Raw genomic sequence first — 16551 nt, forward strand, 5'->3', positions numbered from 1 at the left:
GATATGGTTCATGTAGGGAAATTAGAATAAATGCTTGGCTATTTGCCTTTATTCACAGGTTTTTAGAATACAAGTTAGTTCCTAAGCAATTTCCAGTGTGTTCAGTTTTTTTTAATTTAGTATCTTTGGGATCTCAAAAATTTTTAATTTTTATTATTTTATTACTAGTATTTTTGTTATTATTTATAGTTCATATTTCAGTGCATATTAAATAGGGTTTTTATTCCTAACTAAATATGAAAAATGCTTTAAAAATCTTCAAATTGAAACCAAAAAATCCTCAAATTGTTCCATCTTTGATCAGTAGAAACCCATCATGCTGGCTTCTGAATTTTTTTTGTCATGACCTCGATTGCCTTTGATAGTTTCCTTAGCTTCCAACACGATGTTCCAGGCTTGTTTTATATAACACTGCCCCATATATAAATTCAGCCATCTCTCCAAGGAGCCCGAGGGAACAAAATACACCATGAATTTGTATTCAACTTTACTCAACTATAGAATTACGGGGTATTCCTTAACTTGTTTGATTTTTTTCATATTTACAACAAGAGTTTGCTTATTTATTTTTTGTAAGGTGAGAGAAATGACAGAGCAGGCATTTATACAAGGCTAAGAAAAATTTAATAGAGAGATAGTGAAGAGGCAAGATGGGGAGAATTAGGATAAGTTTGTTTGAATATAGCTCCATTTTACAGACACTTATTTTGGATTTATTTTAAGATTCACATACCTGATTCCATACTGCCTGTAAACAGCATTTCTACCAACTTTATCTTTGTGTCATTCCCCAGTAGCATCTTTACATGCTATGTGTTTTTTTTAATTTTTTTTTTAACGTTTATTTATTTTTGAGACAGAGGGAGACAGAGCATGAACGGGGGAGGGTCAGAGAGAGGGAGACACAGAATCTGAAACAGGCTCCAGGCTCTGAGCTGTCAGCACAGAGCCCGACGCGGGGCTCAAACTCACGGACCGCGAGATCATGACCTGAGCCGAAGTCGGCCGCTTAACCAACCAAGCCACCCAGGCGCCCCTACTGCTATGTTTTTAATACTATATACCTTGATGGGGTGCTTGGGTGGCTCAGTTGGTTAAGTGGCCAATTCTTGATTTCAGCTTAGGTCATGATCTTGTGCACACATGCGCTCTCTGTCTCCTTCTCAAAATAAATAAACTTTAAAAAATAATAATAATAATACATACCCTGTTGGTAGCGCTCTGCACAATATTAGGTTTATAACCCCGTGTCTTTTTGTAATCTTAACCCATAAGCACTATTCTTTTAGTGTATTATTTATTTGTTTTGAGAGAGAATGGCATCACGAACAGAGTGGGAGAGAGAGGGAGAGGGAGACAGTGAATCCCAAACAGGCTCATGCTGTTGTCACAGAAAGCAGCAGGGGGCTTGAACTCACAAATTGTGAGATGGTACCTGAGCCAAAAGCAAGAGTTAGACACTGAACTGACTGAGCCACCTAGGTGCCTCTTCAACTAAAACTTCTGTGACTTCCTTTGCCTAGTAATTAACTTTGCCAGTTATGATGTTATCATGACCCAGAAATATTTATAAACTATTACTTATTTTTACTTTTTTGGAAATGAGATCATGCAATAATCTCTTTGGGTAGAAATATTGTTCTGAATCATCATGTTATTACCTGTGTTGTATTCCAAGGTATGATTTCAATATTTACTTCATAGCCAATTAGGTTGTTTCTAATTTCTTAGTATTTTAATCACTGGGCATCCTTCTGGCTAAATGTGTACCTAGGGAAGCATTCTTTAAGGAAATTTGTTGGTTGGAAAAGCATACCAAACTACATACAATTTTTAAAGCATGCTTGTATGTTTGTCTTAAAGTAAATAGAACAAAACTGACCTACACTGTCATCATCAATGTTTTGTCATGTATTTCTCTTTAAAATACTCCTTAAAGACAACTACCTAAAGTAGTTTGTACTTATCTTCGCATTTGGTGTCCTTTTCTCTGTTTAGGGAATAAAACCGAAGCCTTGCACCTTGAAATAAAAAATGAAACTGAACCCCATTTTATCTTCAAAGGTTCGGACAACACTAAAACCTACTCATTGACCCCATCCATTCCTCACACATGGAAAGAGGCTAACATACCTCCAAGTCTCTCCTGGTCCCCTAAGACTGTGTCGGCCACAACAGCTCCTTTTAAGAACGATGTGTCGTCAGTTTCGTACGGGTTTTCAGAAAGAAGTAGCAATCCTCACTGCACAATGCCTTCTGCGAGACACGGTGGTGCTAATGCAGCTGCGGGGGAAGGCGCTGGAATTGCACAGCCTGGTGAAGTGGTTCCTCTTCCCACCTTGTCTACTCCCATGCCAGATTCCTTGGTTTATTCTGAGCCTCCCACTGGTCCATCTGAACAGCTATCTTCTAATCATCCAAACCAGCAACCCCCATTCACCGCCTCTCCTCATGACCTTGCGTCCTCTCTGGTGGAAGAAGATGAGCCACACTCTGAAGCAGATGAGCCTCTCTCAGATGATCCCCTCTCAGATGACCCCCTGTCACCTGCTGAGGAGAAATTGCCCCACATTGATGAGTACTGGTCAGACAGTGAGCACATCTTCTTGGATGCCAACATTGGTGGGGTGGCTATCGCGCCTGCTCATGGCTCCGTTTTGATCGAGTGTGCCCGGCGAGAGCTTCACGCGACGACTCCTGTAGAACACCCAAACCGGAATCATCCCACACGCCTCTCCCTTGTCTTCTACCAGCACAAAAACCTGAATAAGCCCCAACATGGTTTTGAACTAAACAAAATGAAGTTTGAGGCTAAAGAAGCTAAGAATAAGAAAACTAAGGCCTCAGAGCAGAAAGACCAGGCAGCTAATGAGGGTCCTGAACTGTCCCCTGAAGTTAATGAATTGAACCAAATTCCTTCTCATAAAGCATTAACATTAACCCATGACAATATTGTCACAGTGTCCCCCTATGCTCTCACACATGTTGCAGGGCCCTATAACCATTGGGTCTGAAAGCTTTTCTCCCCTTCTTAATGCCTTTGCTAGTTTTGTGTATTTTTTCAAGGTGCTGTTAAAAGAAAGTCATGTTGTCGTTTACTTATATCTTCATCTCACCCATTTGAAGGCTGAGGTAAAAAAAACAAAAAAAACAAAAATGGGGTGGGTATTTCTTAACTGTGACTATATTTTGACAATTGGTAGAAGGTGCACATTTTAAGCAAAAATAAAAGTTTTATAGTTTTCAATACATAAAGAAATGTTTTGGTTAGGTGTTAACCTTGATAGAATCACTCAGTTTGGTGCTTTAAATTAAGTCTGTTTACTATGAAACAAGAGTCATTTTTAGAGGATTTTAACAGGTTCATGTGCTATGATGTAAAATCAAGACACAGTGTTAACTCTACACAGCTCCTGGTGCTTACCCACATCAACAGTTAAAAATAAGCTGCATTATTTTTTCATGGTGCCATTGTTCCAACATCTTCCAATCATTGCTAGAAAATCGGCATATTCCTTTGAAATAAACCAATGAAATGTTTTCTCTCAAAATATCTCTCCTGTATAAAATAATTCATTATTGTTATAATGGTTGGAGGCTGTTCATAAATTGTAAATATATATTTTAAAAGCACTTTCTATTTTTAAAAGTAACTTGAAATAGTATAGTATAAGAATCCTATTGTCTATTGTTTATGCATATTTGCATACAAGAGAAATCATTTATTGCTGTGTAGAGTTCCATCTTGTTAACTGCAATATGTATTCTAATCATGTATATGGTTTGTTGTGTTTTTTTTAATGTGTCCTCATGCAAATATTAGCTACTTATAAAATAGTTAGAACATGCAAAAATTGTTCATTTTCTCTAAAGTCGGAATTAGGAAGCGTATCACCAATATCGATTAACGTTTTATTTGGAGCTGAATAAGAGTGCTCTCTTCTGATTTATCAAGCAACAGTGGCCCCAATTTACTTTCCCTCCAGCTTTCTCAGTATAATCATGAAAGGTTTTTCCAAAAGGAGATGAAACATGGTAGGAATCAGAAGAGTCAAATGCTTCTAAAGTTTCAAGGTGTTCAAATATAAAAATAAAGTAGCAAAAACCCTACCCATCCCAACTGCCTTATTTGTTCTTAAAATCATTCTGGTACAGAATAAGAATAAAATTCCCATAGTAATCTTTTAAAAATAAATTCCCTATCATCATCACATATCCACACAGCCGAAACAGTAGGAATGGTATTACCCATTAATACTAATCCAAAGTAGTTGATTTAAGCACATTCGTTCTAGGAAAATGAAAACTCATCTTCTCTGATAATTGCCTATGTTCTAGGTAACAGGAAAATAGGCATTCCATTTATGTTAGCCCTCCCATTATATATTCCCATTATTTTATTGGCTCATTTTATAACAAAACAAAAAGGATTGCCCGAGCAAAATGTTTAGAACAAGAAATTCCAATGAAATACTTGATTCTGTTAAAATGCAGAGGTGCTATAACATTCAAAGTGTCAGATTCCTTGGGAGTGTGGAAAACCTAATTAATGGTGCTTCTCCCTTGGAAATGCCATAGGAAGCCCACAACTGCTAACACTCAACAATTTTGGTGCAAAAGCAAACAGTTCCAGCAAGCTCTCTAAAGAAAAACTCATTGTAACTTATATTAAAATAATATATGGTGCAAAGTATCAGTTTCAAGCTTTTGACTAATACAAGTAAAGGAATATGAAGGGATTGTATATAACAAATATCCATTGGTAGACCATCATCTTGTACAAGTAGATTTCTGCTTCTTGAATATGTAAAATAGGGTGATTCATTGACTTGTTTTAGTATTTTGTGTGCCTTAGATTTCCGTTTTAAAACATGTATATTTTTGTGAGCCTAAGGTTTCTTATACATATAAGTATATAAATAAGTGATTGTTTATTGTTTCTGCTGCTTCAATAAGATATTTACTAGTATTAGACTATCAGGAATACGCCCTTGTGATATTTCATTTTAGATATTAGGCCTTAGCTCCCACTAGAAATTATTTCATCACCAGATTTAATGGATCAAGTTTTAACACCCTTTATCCATCCATCCATCTTCTTACCATTCAACACTTACTAAATGTCTGCAGAACTTAAACGTTAGCTTTTGATTTTCTTTGAATCGCCTCCCATGACAAAGTAAACTTGAAGAATTTAAATCCTAAAAGATGTTTTTATCCATGGTTTTCAAAGAAACAGCAAGTTTCCTTCAAAAGAATCCATTATAATATATCTGCAGAAATTCCCATCAGGGTCACTAACTGAATAAGTTTCTTAACAACTGAACTTGAAGCTCCAGTGTTGACTTAGGGGAATATTGAAAATTGTGAAGTTGGCTGCAGTTGCCCCAAAAACATATATGAAAATATCCCTTCTCAACTAAAATGTTTTCCATTCCTTATTATAATTCACACCATCAATAGCCTGCCTCAACCGATAACCCCATGGTGCGAACCACACATGATCCCTACTTTGTTGGACGTTACTTCATAAGTTTAAATTAGCAGTTTACCATCCCTTTGTCTGCCCTGTGATTTTTTTTTTAACTCCTGCTTATTCAATGTTCTACAGCATTGTGATTGTATGCTAGCAACACTGCTTTTAGACTGCTTTTATGAAGCAAGGAAATAAATTTGTTTGAAATGACATTTTCACTCAGAAAACTGGTCATCTAACATTATTTCTACACCTCTTATGTTTTACTGTCATGATCACCTTTTGCTTCACCTCTCTTACAGCACTCAAATTGAGTTTTTGAATCTTCTGCCTTTGTTCATGGTATGATAATTGAATTCATTGATACATGATCCCCGTGTTAACCCAACCTGTCCATAATATGTTACAAACTTACTAACTGCAATGAACTGCCTATTTTAGAATCCTACAATATATCACTCTGCCCTTCAGACTCCCATTTCTAATGGCTCTCAGGCCATGGTTGGAAAAAAAATGTTTTCTTCTGCTTATCAGCCTCACCTGTATCTTCCAATCCATCTACAAAGTACCAAGTACATCATGTCATAGACCTAATTGAAACATATTATTGGAAAGTGAGGCTAGCTGAAAATGTATAGCTGTAGGTAAATTTTTGCAATATGTTAGCAAAATGTTTGCAGCTTACCCTTCTAACATCTTTGTTATGCAATCTGCATGTGAAATAATTTAATTTGTTAAATATAGAATTTCAACTAGATGAAATCCGTAAGCAATTTACTTGAGACATAACCCCAGTACATACTTAATTGAATGCATACCCTTGTGTAAATGAGATAACAATTCATATGAAGTAACCTACTTTCTAATGTTATTGCTTCAGTGGATTTGAATGGATCATCATTTATTCCACAATAGCATGTATGAAAATAACCCCAAACTACTTAAGTTTATTCTTTAAGACAAATTCTATTCAGATTTTTTTATCTGGGACAAAGTTTTGACATTGCATGACAACTTCCACCTATAGCGAGCACAGGACTTCCTTTGAATGTGCTGAGTAAATCAGTAGCTGTATGTGACTTTTAATAATATATAGCTACCTTCTATTTCACAACTTCTTGCTGCATGGAAATTTCTTTTTAGTCTAGCTTTAGTACAACTGTGAGTTTTGATCTTCTGTACAATTTTATGACAAGAATTGTGAAGTAATATGGTAGTGGCCTCTCATAGCCCTGGAAGACACCTTAGAAGTCCTATAGTTAAATCACTGGGGCCTAAAGAGCAGATGTTAATGTCAGTGTATAACTTATGTTTATAAATAGAATTTAAACCATCAAATGAAGGCCACTTTGGTGTGCGTAGGAGGATTTTAGGAAACAAACTTGATTTCCTCACCCAGGGAGTATTGTATCACTGGGAAATAACCTTATTGCAGTACATGTGAAAGATAAAAATGGCCTTTTATTTTTTCTATTACTTTTTTTGTTTTGTTTTTTTATTTATTTATTTTTTTGTTTGTTTTCCTGAGGGCTTCAGGAAAATAAGTCAAGTGAAATTGGATCAAGATTCCCCTGTGTGGGAAATCTAGCTGACTTTTTACCTATGAAGTTGTCCTGTTAACTAATCCAACAAAATGTGGCAATAGTCTTATTTGCTATTTCAATAAAAAATATATATATATCAAGTACTTACACGGTACAGGCTTTTATTTCCCCTGGAACAATTATTAGGCATATATAAGGAGTTATGAAAAATTGAATGATTAAAAGAATTGGAGAAAGTATATCCAGTGTATATATATATACTACCTAGCCATGGTTGTACAGTCTAGTCACACCTCCTGCCAAGTTGGCCTCACAAGTAAATCCTAGCATAGTTAATTTTGAAGTGATTGTCTATCTGTATTAGAATACTGTTTTATTGTGCACAGTTCCTAAACTTGCCCATAAGTGTATTGAACTTGTAACTTCAATGTCAACAGTAAGGTACACTCAACCAAGTGATGATAATGAGTGCCCTGATTCCTGAAGAGTCTGGACTTATCTAAATCAAAATTGTGCTCCATTTTGAGCTTTCTTCTAACAGGTTGAGAAAATGATGCCACTTATGGCTCTGGAATGCAATTCAGAAAGAATCAGCATGTCTATCAGAAGCTGGATTCATGTATTTTCTTAGAATGTATTAAGATTTATTGGCGGGTTTTTGTTGTTGTTTCTTTGTTTTCTTTTCTCATGTATAAAAGAGTGTCTAAGTTCTTCTTTTAATTTTGGAAATGATAAAACTGGCTTTTATGCAAGACATCACTCTTTTTGTCTTGAACTCTACAAACTTCAATTCTCTTTATTCCAGTACATCTAGGTGACTTTGTTTCAATCCCCTTGTCTTCTGGGCACCTGATCAAATACCACTGTTTACTTCGAAAGGCATGTATTTTATTCCTTCATGTAATCCAAAGGTATTCCTCATTTTGCCACTCCTAATTTTCACTTCTCCTTTAAGGGCCCCACAATGTGTTTCTCTTTTGATAGTATGCAATATTTAATATTTCTAGCTTTAGAAGTCAAACCCTTGTCTCAGCTTTGTTGGCCATACTTTTCCCATTCCTACTGTGATACCACGATCCCGCCGGGATCACAAGTTTTTCTTGTTTGTTCAGCCATACGTGTCCCCTATAACTGAAGCAAAACTTAGTCTAAGGTAGGAATGTTATCAGATTTTAAACACATTACATCTGATTTAACCGATTTATGTTTGTGCGCAACTTGCGAAACTCCTGTTGAATAGTTTAACCTAGTTTTCCTAAAATAGAAATTTTGTCCCCAGCAGCTGTTATGAAAGGCATTCTCTCTTGTCTTGTTCATCAGAAAAAAATCTTGCAGCTGTCAGAAACATGTTCACTTGTGGAGAGACAGTATTAAGAAGTAATTTCCTTCTTCATTTGGCTAGGTATAGACTTGCCATCTTTGACCAGAAACTGTGCTTGTTATTTTTCGTTTTTCATTTCACTGACGCTATGCTGTTACTAGTGTACTTTCATTCTGTTTACAGTTTTTATCCTTTCCTCTGATTTTCTTTAAATTAAAATTCTATTGCTTCCTCTCCCTGTTCTGCCTCCATTCCCCATGCTCCCTACACATATACACATGGTTCATTTCAAGAATAGCAGTGATCTTGGTCAAGGTGTCTTCCTGTCTTCTAAAATCATGTTTCACAAATCCTTTGTGGAATAATACCAAAAAGAATCAAAATATTTTATTTAGCCATTTTTGGGTAGAGGCAAATTCAGTTTTTAGGATTAGATAGTGGTCATGCACCCATTGTTCTCTTTAACAATCCCAACAATGTTTGTCTCTTAACTTGTTTATTAGTGCTTGAGTGTTTTGCAAAAAAAATTGTATAAGAAGTTAAATATTCTAGCACTATTTCTGCATAGCTTTGCTATTTCTGTACAATACATTATACTAATTATAAGTTGTCTGACCAGTGACTTTGAATTAATAACAGGTCTGATTTCTAGAGTAGATATATATTTTTTTTGCACGTTTTATCTCCTGGCCCAGTTTTGTGGATGATATCTACTTTCTAATGTAAATTTACCCCTTTGGAAATTGGGTTTTGACAATAATAGGAAATATTCTAAAATCTGGGTGAGAAAGGTTAAAAATGAACTGAAAGTAACTTGAGGAATTCTTAAAGATGGGATAAATCAGTTATCAGGAGTTCTGAGTGTAATAGGGGGGATTTAAGGGGCAGACAGGAGGGAGATTTGTGCCCCTATTCACAATCTGCTGGTTCACTCCACCAGCCCAGCCAAAAATTCATTAATAGCTCTCCTCCCCACCCTATAAGTTTTATGTGAAAAATAGCTCAAAATGAGGAACCATTTTGAATGCAAATATGGTAGTAAGAAAATTATAATCCCTGTATTTTATAAAGTTTTAGGTTATCAAACTGCTTTACAATGTGCTCATTTTTTTCTCCCCAACACTGAGGGTTGGACAGATGTCCAAATGTTCCCGTCTTACTGGTGGTGAACCTGCTGATTGGCAAGAGTAGCAAATGGCTTGCTCCAAGTCATACACCAAGTCAACCCATCTGAGACTAAACCATTTCATATCTGCAGACTGCTAAGTGCATTTCTGCATCAGGGCATCTGGGTGCCTCAGTCAGTTAAGCGTCTGACTTTGGCTTAGGGCGTGATCTCACAGTTCACGAGTTCGAGCCCCACATCGGGGTCCAGGCTGGTGGTGTGGAGCCTGCTTGGGATTCTCTCTGCCCCTTCCCTGTGTGCACACTCTCCCTCTCAAAAATAAATAAATGCATTTCGGCATCATAAACAATGACTTAGTATTAGTGGGTAGAAATTTTGTCAGACCAGATCTAAGAATAATGTAAACCCTATTTAACATATGCAAAACATGTTTCTGACGTATTTTGTTTCCACTATTTATTTAGCCAGTGATTTTTTAATGCATACTTTGGAAGGTCTCCCTAAATTCCCAGAACTTTTGCATTAGGGCTTAGATTAATGAAGTTTCAGTTTTTCCCCTGTAAATAAACCTTTTAATAAGGAATGTCCCTGTGCTACGAAAACAAAGGGAAACCTCAATAATAATTGCTTAAAAAATACTACTTTTAAAAAGACTAAGATCAGCAGTTCATAATCAAAGTTTAATGTATTTGTTATATTGAAGTGCAGGTTTCTAGAAGGGAATGTGCTCAGTAAACTGACTATTTTAGTTTTCAGGTACTCATAGTAAAAATGTAAAGTTGTTGACATCTCTAAGAGATCGTACTGTCTCCCACTTATTTAAATTTGTTTTGTTTTGTTTTTCCTTCCTCTTTGTTTCCAGCCATGTAAAGTCTCTAGTCAAAGTTTAAACATACCTTTGCCCAGAGAGTTAAGAAAAATAACGAGATGTATTTGTAAAGTTTTTAGTAAGTTCTTTATAAAAATAAAGAGGTAGGATATTTTGCCTATTCCATCAGTACATTATGGGTTGCTAATGAAAAACCCAAACTTCCCTAAATAGTCAAAATAAATTCCACTTTTGGTGATTTGATTCAGTAACTGCCTATCCTCACTAATTAATGCCTGTTTGTGATATTCTAAAATGGCTGACAACATAGGACCTTACAAAAACAGCTCTTAAAAAAAAAGCAAAACAAAGATTAAATATTTTTTATTACTATGTATGGTCATTTTTTTTTAAACTTCTATAACAGATAACATTGTGATAGGTGCTTTAAGAGAAATATTTTTCCAGAAACGGTTTTATAGTAATAAAGGGGGGGGGGTGGGGTGGGGAGGGCAGCTTTTGCATTGTTACCTATGGGTGGATGGTCATCTTTGAGTTACTAAGAAATCATGAAGTGTTCCCTGAAGAGAAATTTGTAAAGCTACTTGGCAGAAGGAAAAGCATTACTTTCTAGTTTCTTCATTTTCTCTTGTGTTATATGATGACCTACCAAGTAGATTCACGTGCATATCAATACTTTGGTTCAAAGAAGAATGAGTGCTTCTCAATAGTGGGAGTGAAATATTCACAGATACTTCATCATGGGGAAATAGAGTAGTACTGACCTTTCAATTAAAGAAGTATCAATTTCACAAGTTAATATTCCTGTCTCTAGGTGACTTTTCCTCCTCTGAGGGTATATTTACTATTTATTTTGTACCTTTGATTTTTTACTTAGGGGGATTTATTTTTACCTATTGCAGTCCTACTGTATTAAATATCCCATACAATGAAATAAGTTAATAAGAAAAAGATTTTAAAATTCTACAAAATCTGGTTTTGGTTCTTAACATATGGGAGAAACCGTTTAAAGAAAAAGCACTTCACCATGCAGAAGGGAAAGAAATAATCTTAATTGTGATGATTACAGTTCAACATGTAGTGCTCTGCATACAAGGGAACACTTATTAGCAGTACTTGAAGACTTGTGAGTTGGAATTGCATGTTACTTGAAAGAACTTAATTAAGCTAAATTTTGGTGCACAGCAGTTGTACATGATTTCATGTTTATGTAGCAAAATGCATTGAAATGTACTAGTATTGAAACATACATGTAAAGATAGTTGTGGAAATTGTCTATTATATTTTCCTTGTGTGTCTCATTTATTTAGAGCATAAAGTTTCTTTTTTATTAAGTGTTCTAACTGAATAAGGCTAAATGAATACTGTAATTGAAATTATATTTTAAATCTTTGTCATGAGTTTTTAAAAAAACTATTGCAAATTGTATCATTCCTGATTACACGGAACTTTGTGGGTGGTTTTAAATAAATTTTATACTTCTATTTTGCACCTGGTAGTCTAATTTTTCTTTCCTCTTCAAAATAATATTTTAAAATTTTAATATCAAATAAAAATCACACATTTTTAATTATATAAGGCTATAAGATTTAATATTTAGAGATGTTCAAATGTATGAATTTTGCTCAACCTAAATCAAGATGGCTACATGTATGGAATAATTATATGCCCAAAACTTTGCATTTTATATAAATCCTTTAACTCCCACAGTGATGCTATTAAGTAAGGACTCTTATTAACCCCATTTTACAGATCAATTCTGAAGCTTTAAGTGGCTAAGATCATACCCCTAGTGGGGCGCCTGGGTGGCTCAGTCGGTTAAGCGTCCGACCTCAGCTCGGGTCATAATCTCACACTCCATGAATTCGAGCCCTGCGCACAGGCCCTGTGCTGACAGCTCAGAGCCTGGAGCCTGCTTTGGATTCTGTGTCTCTGTCTCTCTCTACCCCTCTCCTGCTCACACTGTCTCTCTCTCTCTCTCTCTCTCTCTCTCTCTCTCTCTCAAAAATAAACATTAAAAATGTATTTTATTTTATTTTATTTTTTAAAATTTACATCCAAGTTAGTCAGCATATAGTACAACAATGATTTCGGGGGTAAATTCCTTAACGCCCCTTACTCATTTAGCCCCCCCCCACACACACAATCCCTCCAGTAGGGATTGTTCTCCATATTTAAGAATCTCTTACATTTCATCCCAGTCCCTGTTTTTAGATTATTTTTGCTTCCCTTCCCTTGTGTTCATCTATTCTGTGTCTTAAAATCCTCATATGAGTGAAGCCGAGTAACACTCCATTGTATATACATACCAAATCTTCTTTATCCATTCATCCATTGATGGACATTTGGGCTCTTTCCATACTTTGGCTATTGTTGATAGTGCTGCTATAAACATTGGGGTGCATATGTCCCTTCAAAACAGCATACCTGTATCCCTTGAATAAATACCCGGTAGTGCAATTGCTGGGTTGTAGGGTAGTTCTATTTTTTATACAATTTTTCATAGTGATAAACATTAAAACTCTGTATTAAAGGGAATGCACTTAATTAAAGACATTTTTGGGGTGCATGGCTGTCTCAGTCAGAAGAGCATGTAACTCTTGATCTCAGGATCATGAGTTCCAGCCCCACACTGGGTGTAGAGATTACTTAAATTAAAAAACAAACAAACAAAAAAAAAACTTAAAAGAAAGACATTTTTTTCATAGTTAAGACATTCCATTGGTACAAAATTCAAGAAGTACAAAAGATATTAAAGGAGGAAAAAAGTAATGAACTTCCCACTGATGTGAAATGTTGAGGTCCAGGGGCAAACAGTCAAGAAAGAGTTCTTGAGACATCTCTGGTGCAAAAAGGGTGGTTTTATTAAAGCACAGGGACAGGATCCATGGGCAGAAAGAACTGCACTGAGGTTGTGAGGAGTGGCTGATTATATTCCTTCAAGTTGGGAGGGGGTTCGGGATAGCTTAAGACTCTAAGGAATTTGGAATCAAGGTTTTCAGGACACTGAGTGGTTCACTATTGTTAGGAAAAGGTCATTTACTACTGTCTAGTAAAACATTAGTCATGAGACCCTTCAGGTGTATATCAGTGGGCCATATGCTTGGAGGATGCTTGTTAACCTGTATCTTGGAGGGTAGAAATAAAGGAAGTTTCCAAAGGGGTTTTTATATGTTACAGACTTACAGGGGTGCCTGGGTGGCTCCATTGGTTGGACCCATGATTTCAGCTCAGGTCATGGTCTCACAGTTCTTGTGACTGAGCCCCCAGTTGGGCTCTGTGCTGACAGCGTGGAGCCTGCTTGGGATTCTCTCTCTCCCTCTCTTTCTGCCTTTCTCCCACTCACACACATGTGCAGGAGCTCTCTCTCTCTCCAAATACATGAGCATTAAAAGAAAAAAAAAAGACAAGATCCTGGAGGTTGGGCTAATGTCAAGCTAAGTTCCCTTTCGCCTTTAGCAAAGTATTAACATCAGGGGAGTTGAGTTTCTTGAGGAAGGTCACTCTGCCTGTCTCAAGGACCTGTCAATGGGCTGTGAATTTAAGGAAGTTTAATTATTTTTCTTTTGCCTTTGTTCTCTAATCACTACCTCTGTTGTCCAATGTTTGTACTAAAGATGCTCCTGGCTACCACTAAAAGTGGCTTAAACAATAAACAGTGCATTTTCTGACTTAACAAGAGATCCAGAGATAAGTGATTCCGGGCTAATAAACTCAGCAATTCAATGATACCAGAGTTCCTGATCTGCAATTCTCTTAGGTTTCCTTCATGGTCTCAAGATTGCTGCGACAACTCAAAGAATCAGGACATTTCCCAACTTTACCTAAAAATCCTAAAAAGGAGTTTACCCTCTAGTCTCTTCCTAATCAGTAACAAAACTCAGAAGCCCCTAATATACTACTTTTGTTTCATTGGCCAATATTTTGTCACATAGACATGCCTAAAACAATCACTACCAGGGAGAATAAGTACCATAATTGGCTTATGCCAATCAATATTTACCTCTTGGGGCTGAAGAAATCCTTTTCTCCTGAAGTCACATCTGAGCAAAATGTGGGCTCTGTCAGCAAAGGAAGAAATAGGGGAGAATGGCTTTTCAGTAAGCATCCAATCAGTCTGCCAAGCCTAGCCTCACATTTCGTCTTCCCAAAGGCCACCATACTTAGCTGTTTCTTGTGTCTACCCAGAGGCTGCACACATATGCAAACGAAATAAACATCTGCTTCTCTTTTTTAAATCTAGCAGCCCAGATAAATGTATATAGAACTGTTTTCTTATTTTTTAATTTTTTCATTATTAAAAAAATTTTTTTAATGTTTATTATTTTTGAGAGAGAAAGAGAGAGAGAGAGCAAGCAAGGGAGGGGCAGAGAGAGAGGGAGACACAGAGTCGGAAGCAGGCTCCAGGCTCTGAGCTGTCAGCACAGAGCCCCACGTGGGGCTCGAACTCACAGACCACGAAACCACAAGAGCTGAAGTCGGCCACCTAGGCGCCCCTATGTTTTAATAATTTTTTTAAGTGTTTATTTATTTTTGAGAGAGAGAGAGAGAGTGTGTGCATGCATGTGTGAATGAGAGAGGGGCAGAGCGAGAAGCTGACAGAGGATCCAAAGCAGGCCTTGGGGCTGAGAGTAGAGAGCCCAATGCAAGGCTCCAGCTCACAAAATGTGTGATCATGATCTGAGCCAAAGTCAGACACTCAGCCCTCTGAGCCACCCAGGTGGCCCTTCTTTTTTATTTTTTAATACCCGTATGGTATATTTCTCTGTATGGACAAATCATGTCTTATTTAACTAGTTCTTATTGATAGACATATAAGTTTTCCCAGTCTTTTGAATGTATATTTTAAATTAAATTAAATTAAATTTTATTATTATTGTTTAAGTAAGCCTCATGAACAGCTTGGAGCCTAATGTGGGGCTTGAACTCACAACCCTGAGATCAAGACCTGAGCTGAGATCAAGAATTGGAAGGGGGCGCCTGGGTGGCTCAATGGGTTAAGTGTATGACTTGGTTTTTGGATCAGGTCATGATCTCACAGGTTTGTGTGTTTCAGCTGAGATGACAGGCTCAGCACAGAGCCTGCTTGGGATTCTGTACCTCTCTCTGCTCCTCCCTTGCTCCCTCTCTCTCTCTCTCCTCTCTCAAAAATAAATAAATAAACTTTAAAAAAAAAAGGGCCGGGTGCTTGTGGCACCTGGCTGGCTCAATCAGTTAAGCATCTAACTCTTGGTTTTAGCTCAGATCATGTCATGGTCTCATGTTTGTGGGATTGAGCCCCGAGTCTGGCTCTGGACTAATGGTGCAGAGCCTACTTGTGATTCTCCCCTCCCCCCTCCCCCCCCGCCTCTGCCCCTCCACCATTCACCCCCCATCTCAAAATAAATACATAAACATTTAAAAACAAACAAAAAAAGAGTTGGATGCTTACCTGACTGAGCCACCTATGTACCCTGGAATGTATATTTTTATTTAAAAAATTTTTTTTCAATGTTTTATTTATTTTTGAGAGAGAGAGAGACAGAGACAGAGTATGAGCTGGGCAGGGTCAGAGAGAGAGGGAGACAGAATCCACAAAACAGACTCCAGGCTCTGAGCTGTCAATACAGAGACTGACGCGGGGCTCAAACCCATGAACCACGAGATCATGACCTGAGCCTAAGTCAGACGCCCAACCGACTGAGCCACCCAGGCGCCCCGAATGTATATTTTTAAATATTTATGATAGATATTCCCCAATCGTCTTCTGGAAGTACAGCACCTTTTTGCTAGTCCATTGTCAGTGGAATGATACATTTTTTTTTTTTTAAATTATGGTAAGTGAGGGGCACCTGGCTGGCTCAGTTGGCGAAGCATGTGACTCTTGATCTTGGGGTCATTAGTTCAAACCCCATATTGGGTGTAGCAATTACTTAAATTAAAAAAAATACTTTAAAAAATGTCAAAATAAATACGTAGATGATAGTAGATAGGTAGAGAGAGAGAGAGAGAGAGAGAGAGAAAGATGATAGATAAGAATATGGTAAAAGGTACATAACACCATGAACACATAAACCGTATGTACATTTTCCTTGAGATACCCCAGCCAATGCCAGAAAAAGCAAGACTGGCTATATTCCACAGCTACTCTCCCTGCAGCTACCCACACCAGCTAACCACAGGAAACCAGAGACCCCATCTCCACCTACTGGTCTTCACTTCCAACCATAGTTTAATCTGTACTGCCAGATGGCCGACTCTCTTAGAACTGCCTCT

General features: G+C 37.1%; 1 protein-coding gene across 8 annotated transcripts in view; it reads left to right on the top strand.

Moving 5' to 3' along the window:
• The window catches only part of TET1 (tet methylcytosine dioxygenase 1), a 134511-nt gene extending 122724 nt beyond the window's left edge, over positions 1-11787 (top strand). For 7 of the 8 annotated variants that reach the window (XM_027062145.2, XM_027062146.2, XM_053206880.1 and 4 more), the window contains one exon: positions 1999-11787. In XM_027062145.2, the coding sequence (XP_026917946.1) occupies positions 1999-3014 (1016 nt within the window). In that variant the 3' untranslated portion in view covers positions 3015-11787. The remainder of the gene's footprint in view (positions 1-1998) is intronic. The other variant, XM_053206879.1, reaches the window with a different exon arrangement.
• Positions 11788-16551: the final 4764 nt, after the last annotated feature.

This window comes from Acinonyx jubatus, chromosome D2 (genome assembly GCF_027475565.1).
Source record: "Acinonyx jubatus isolate Ajub_Pintada_27869175 chromosome D2, VMU_Ajub_asm_v1.0, whole genome shotgun sequence".
Lineage (NCBI taxonomy): Eukaryota > Metazoa > Chordata > Mammalia > Carnivora > Felidae > Acinonyx > Acinonyx jubatus.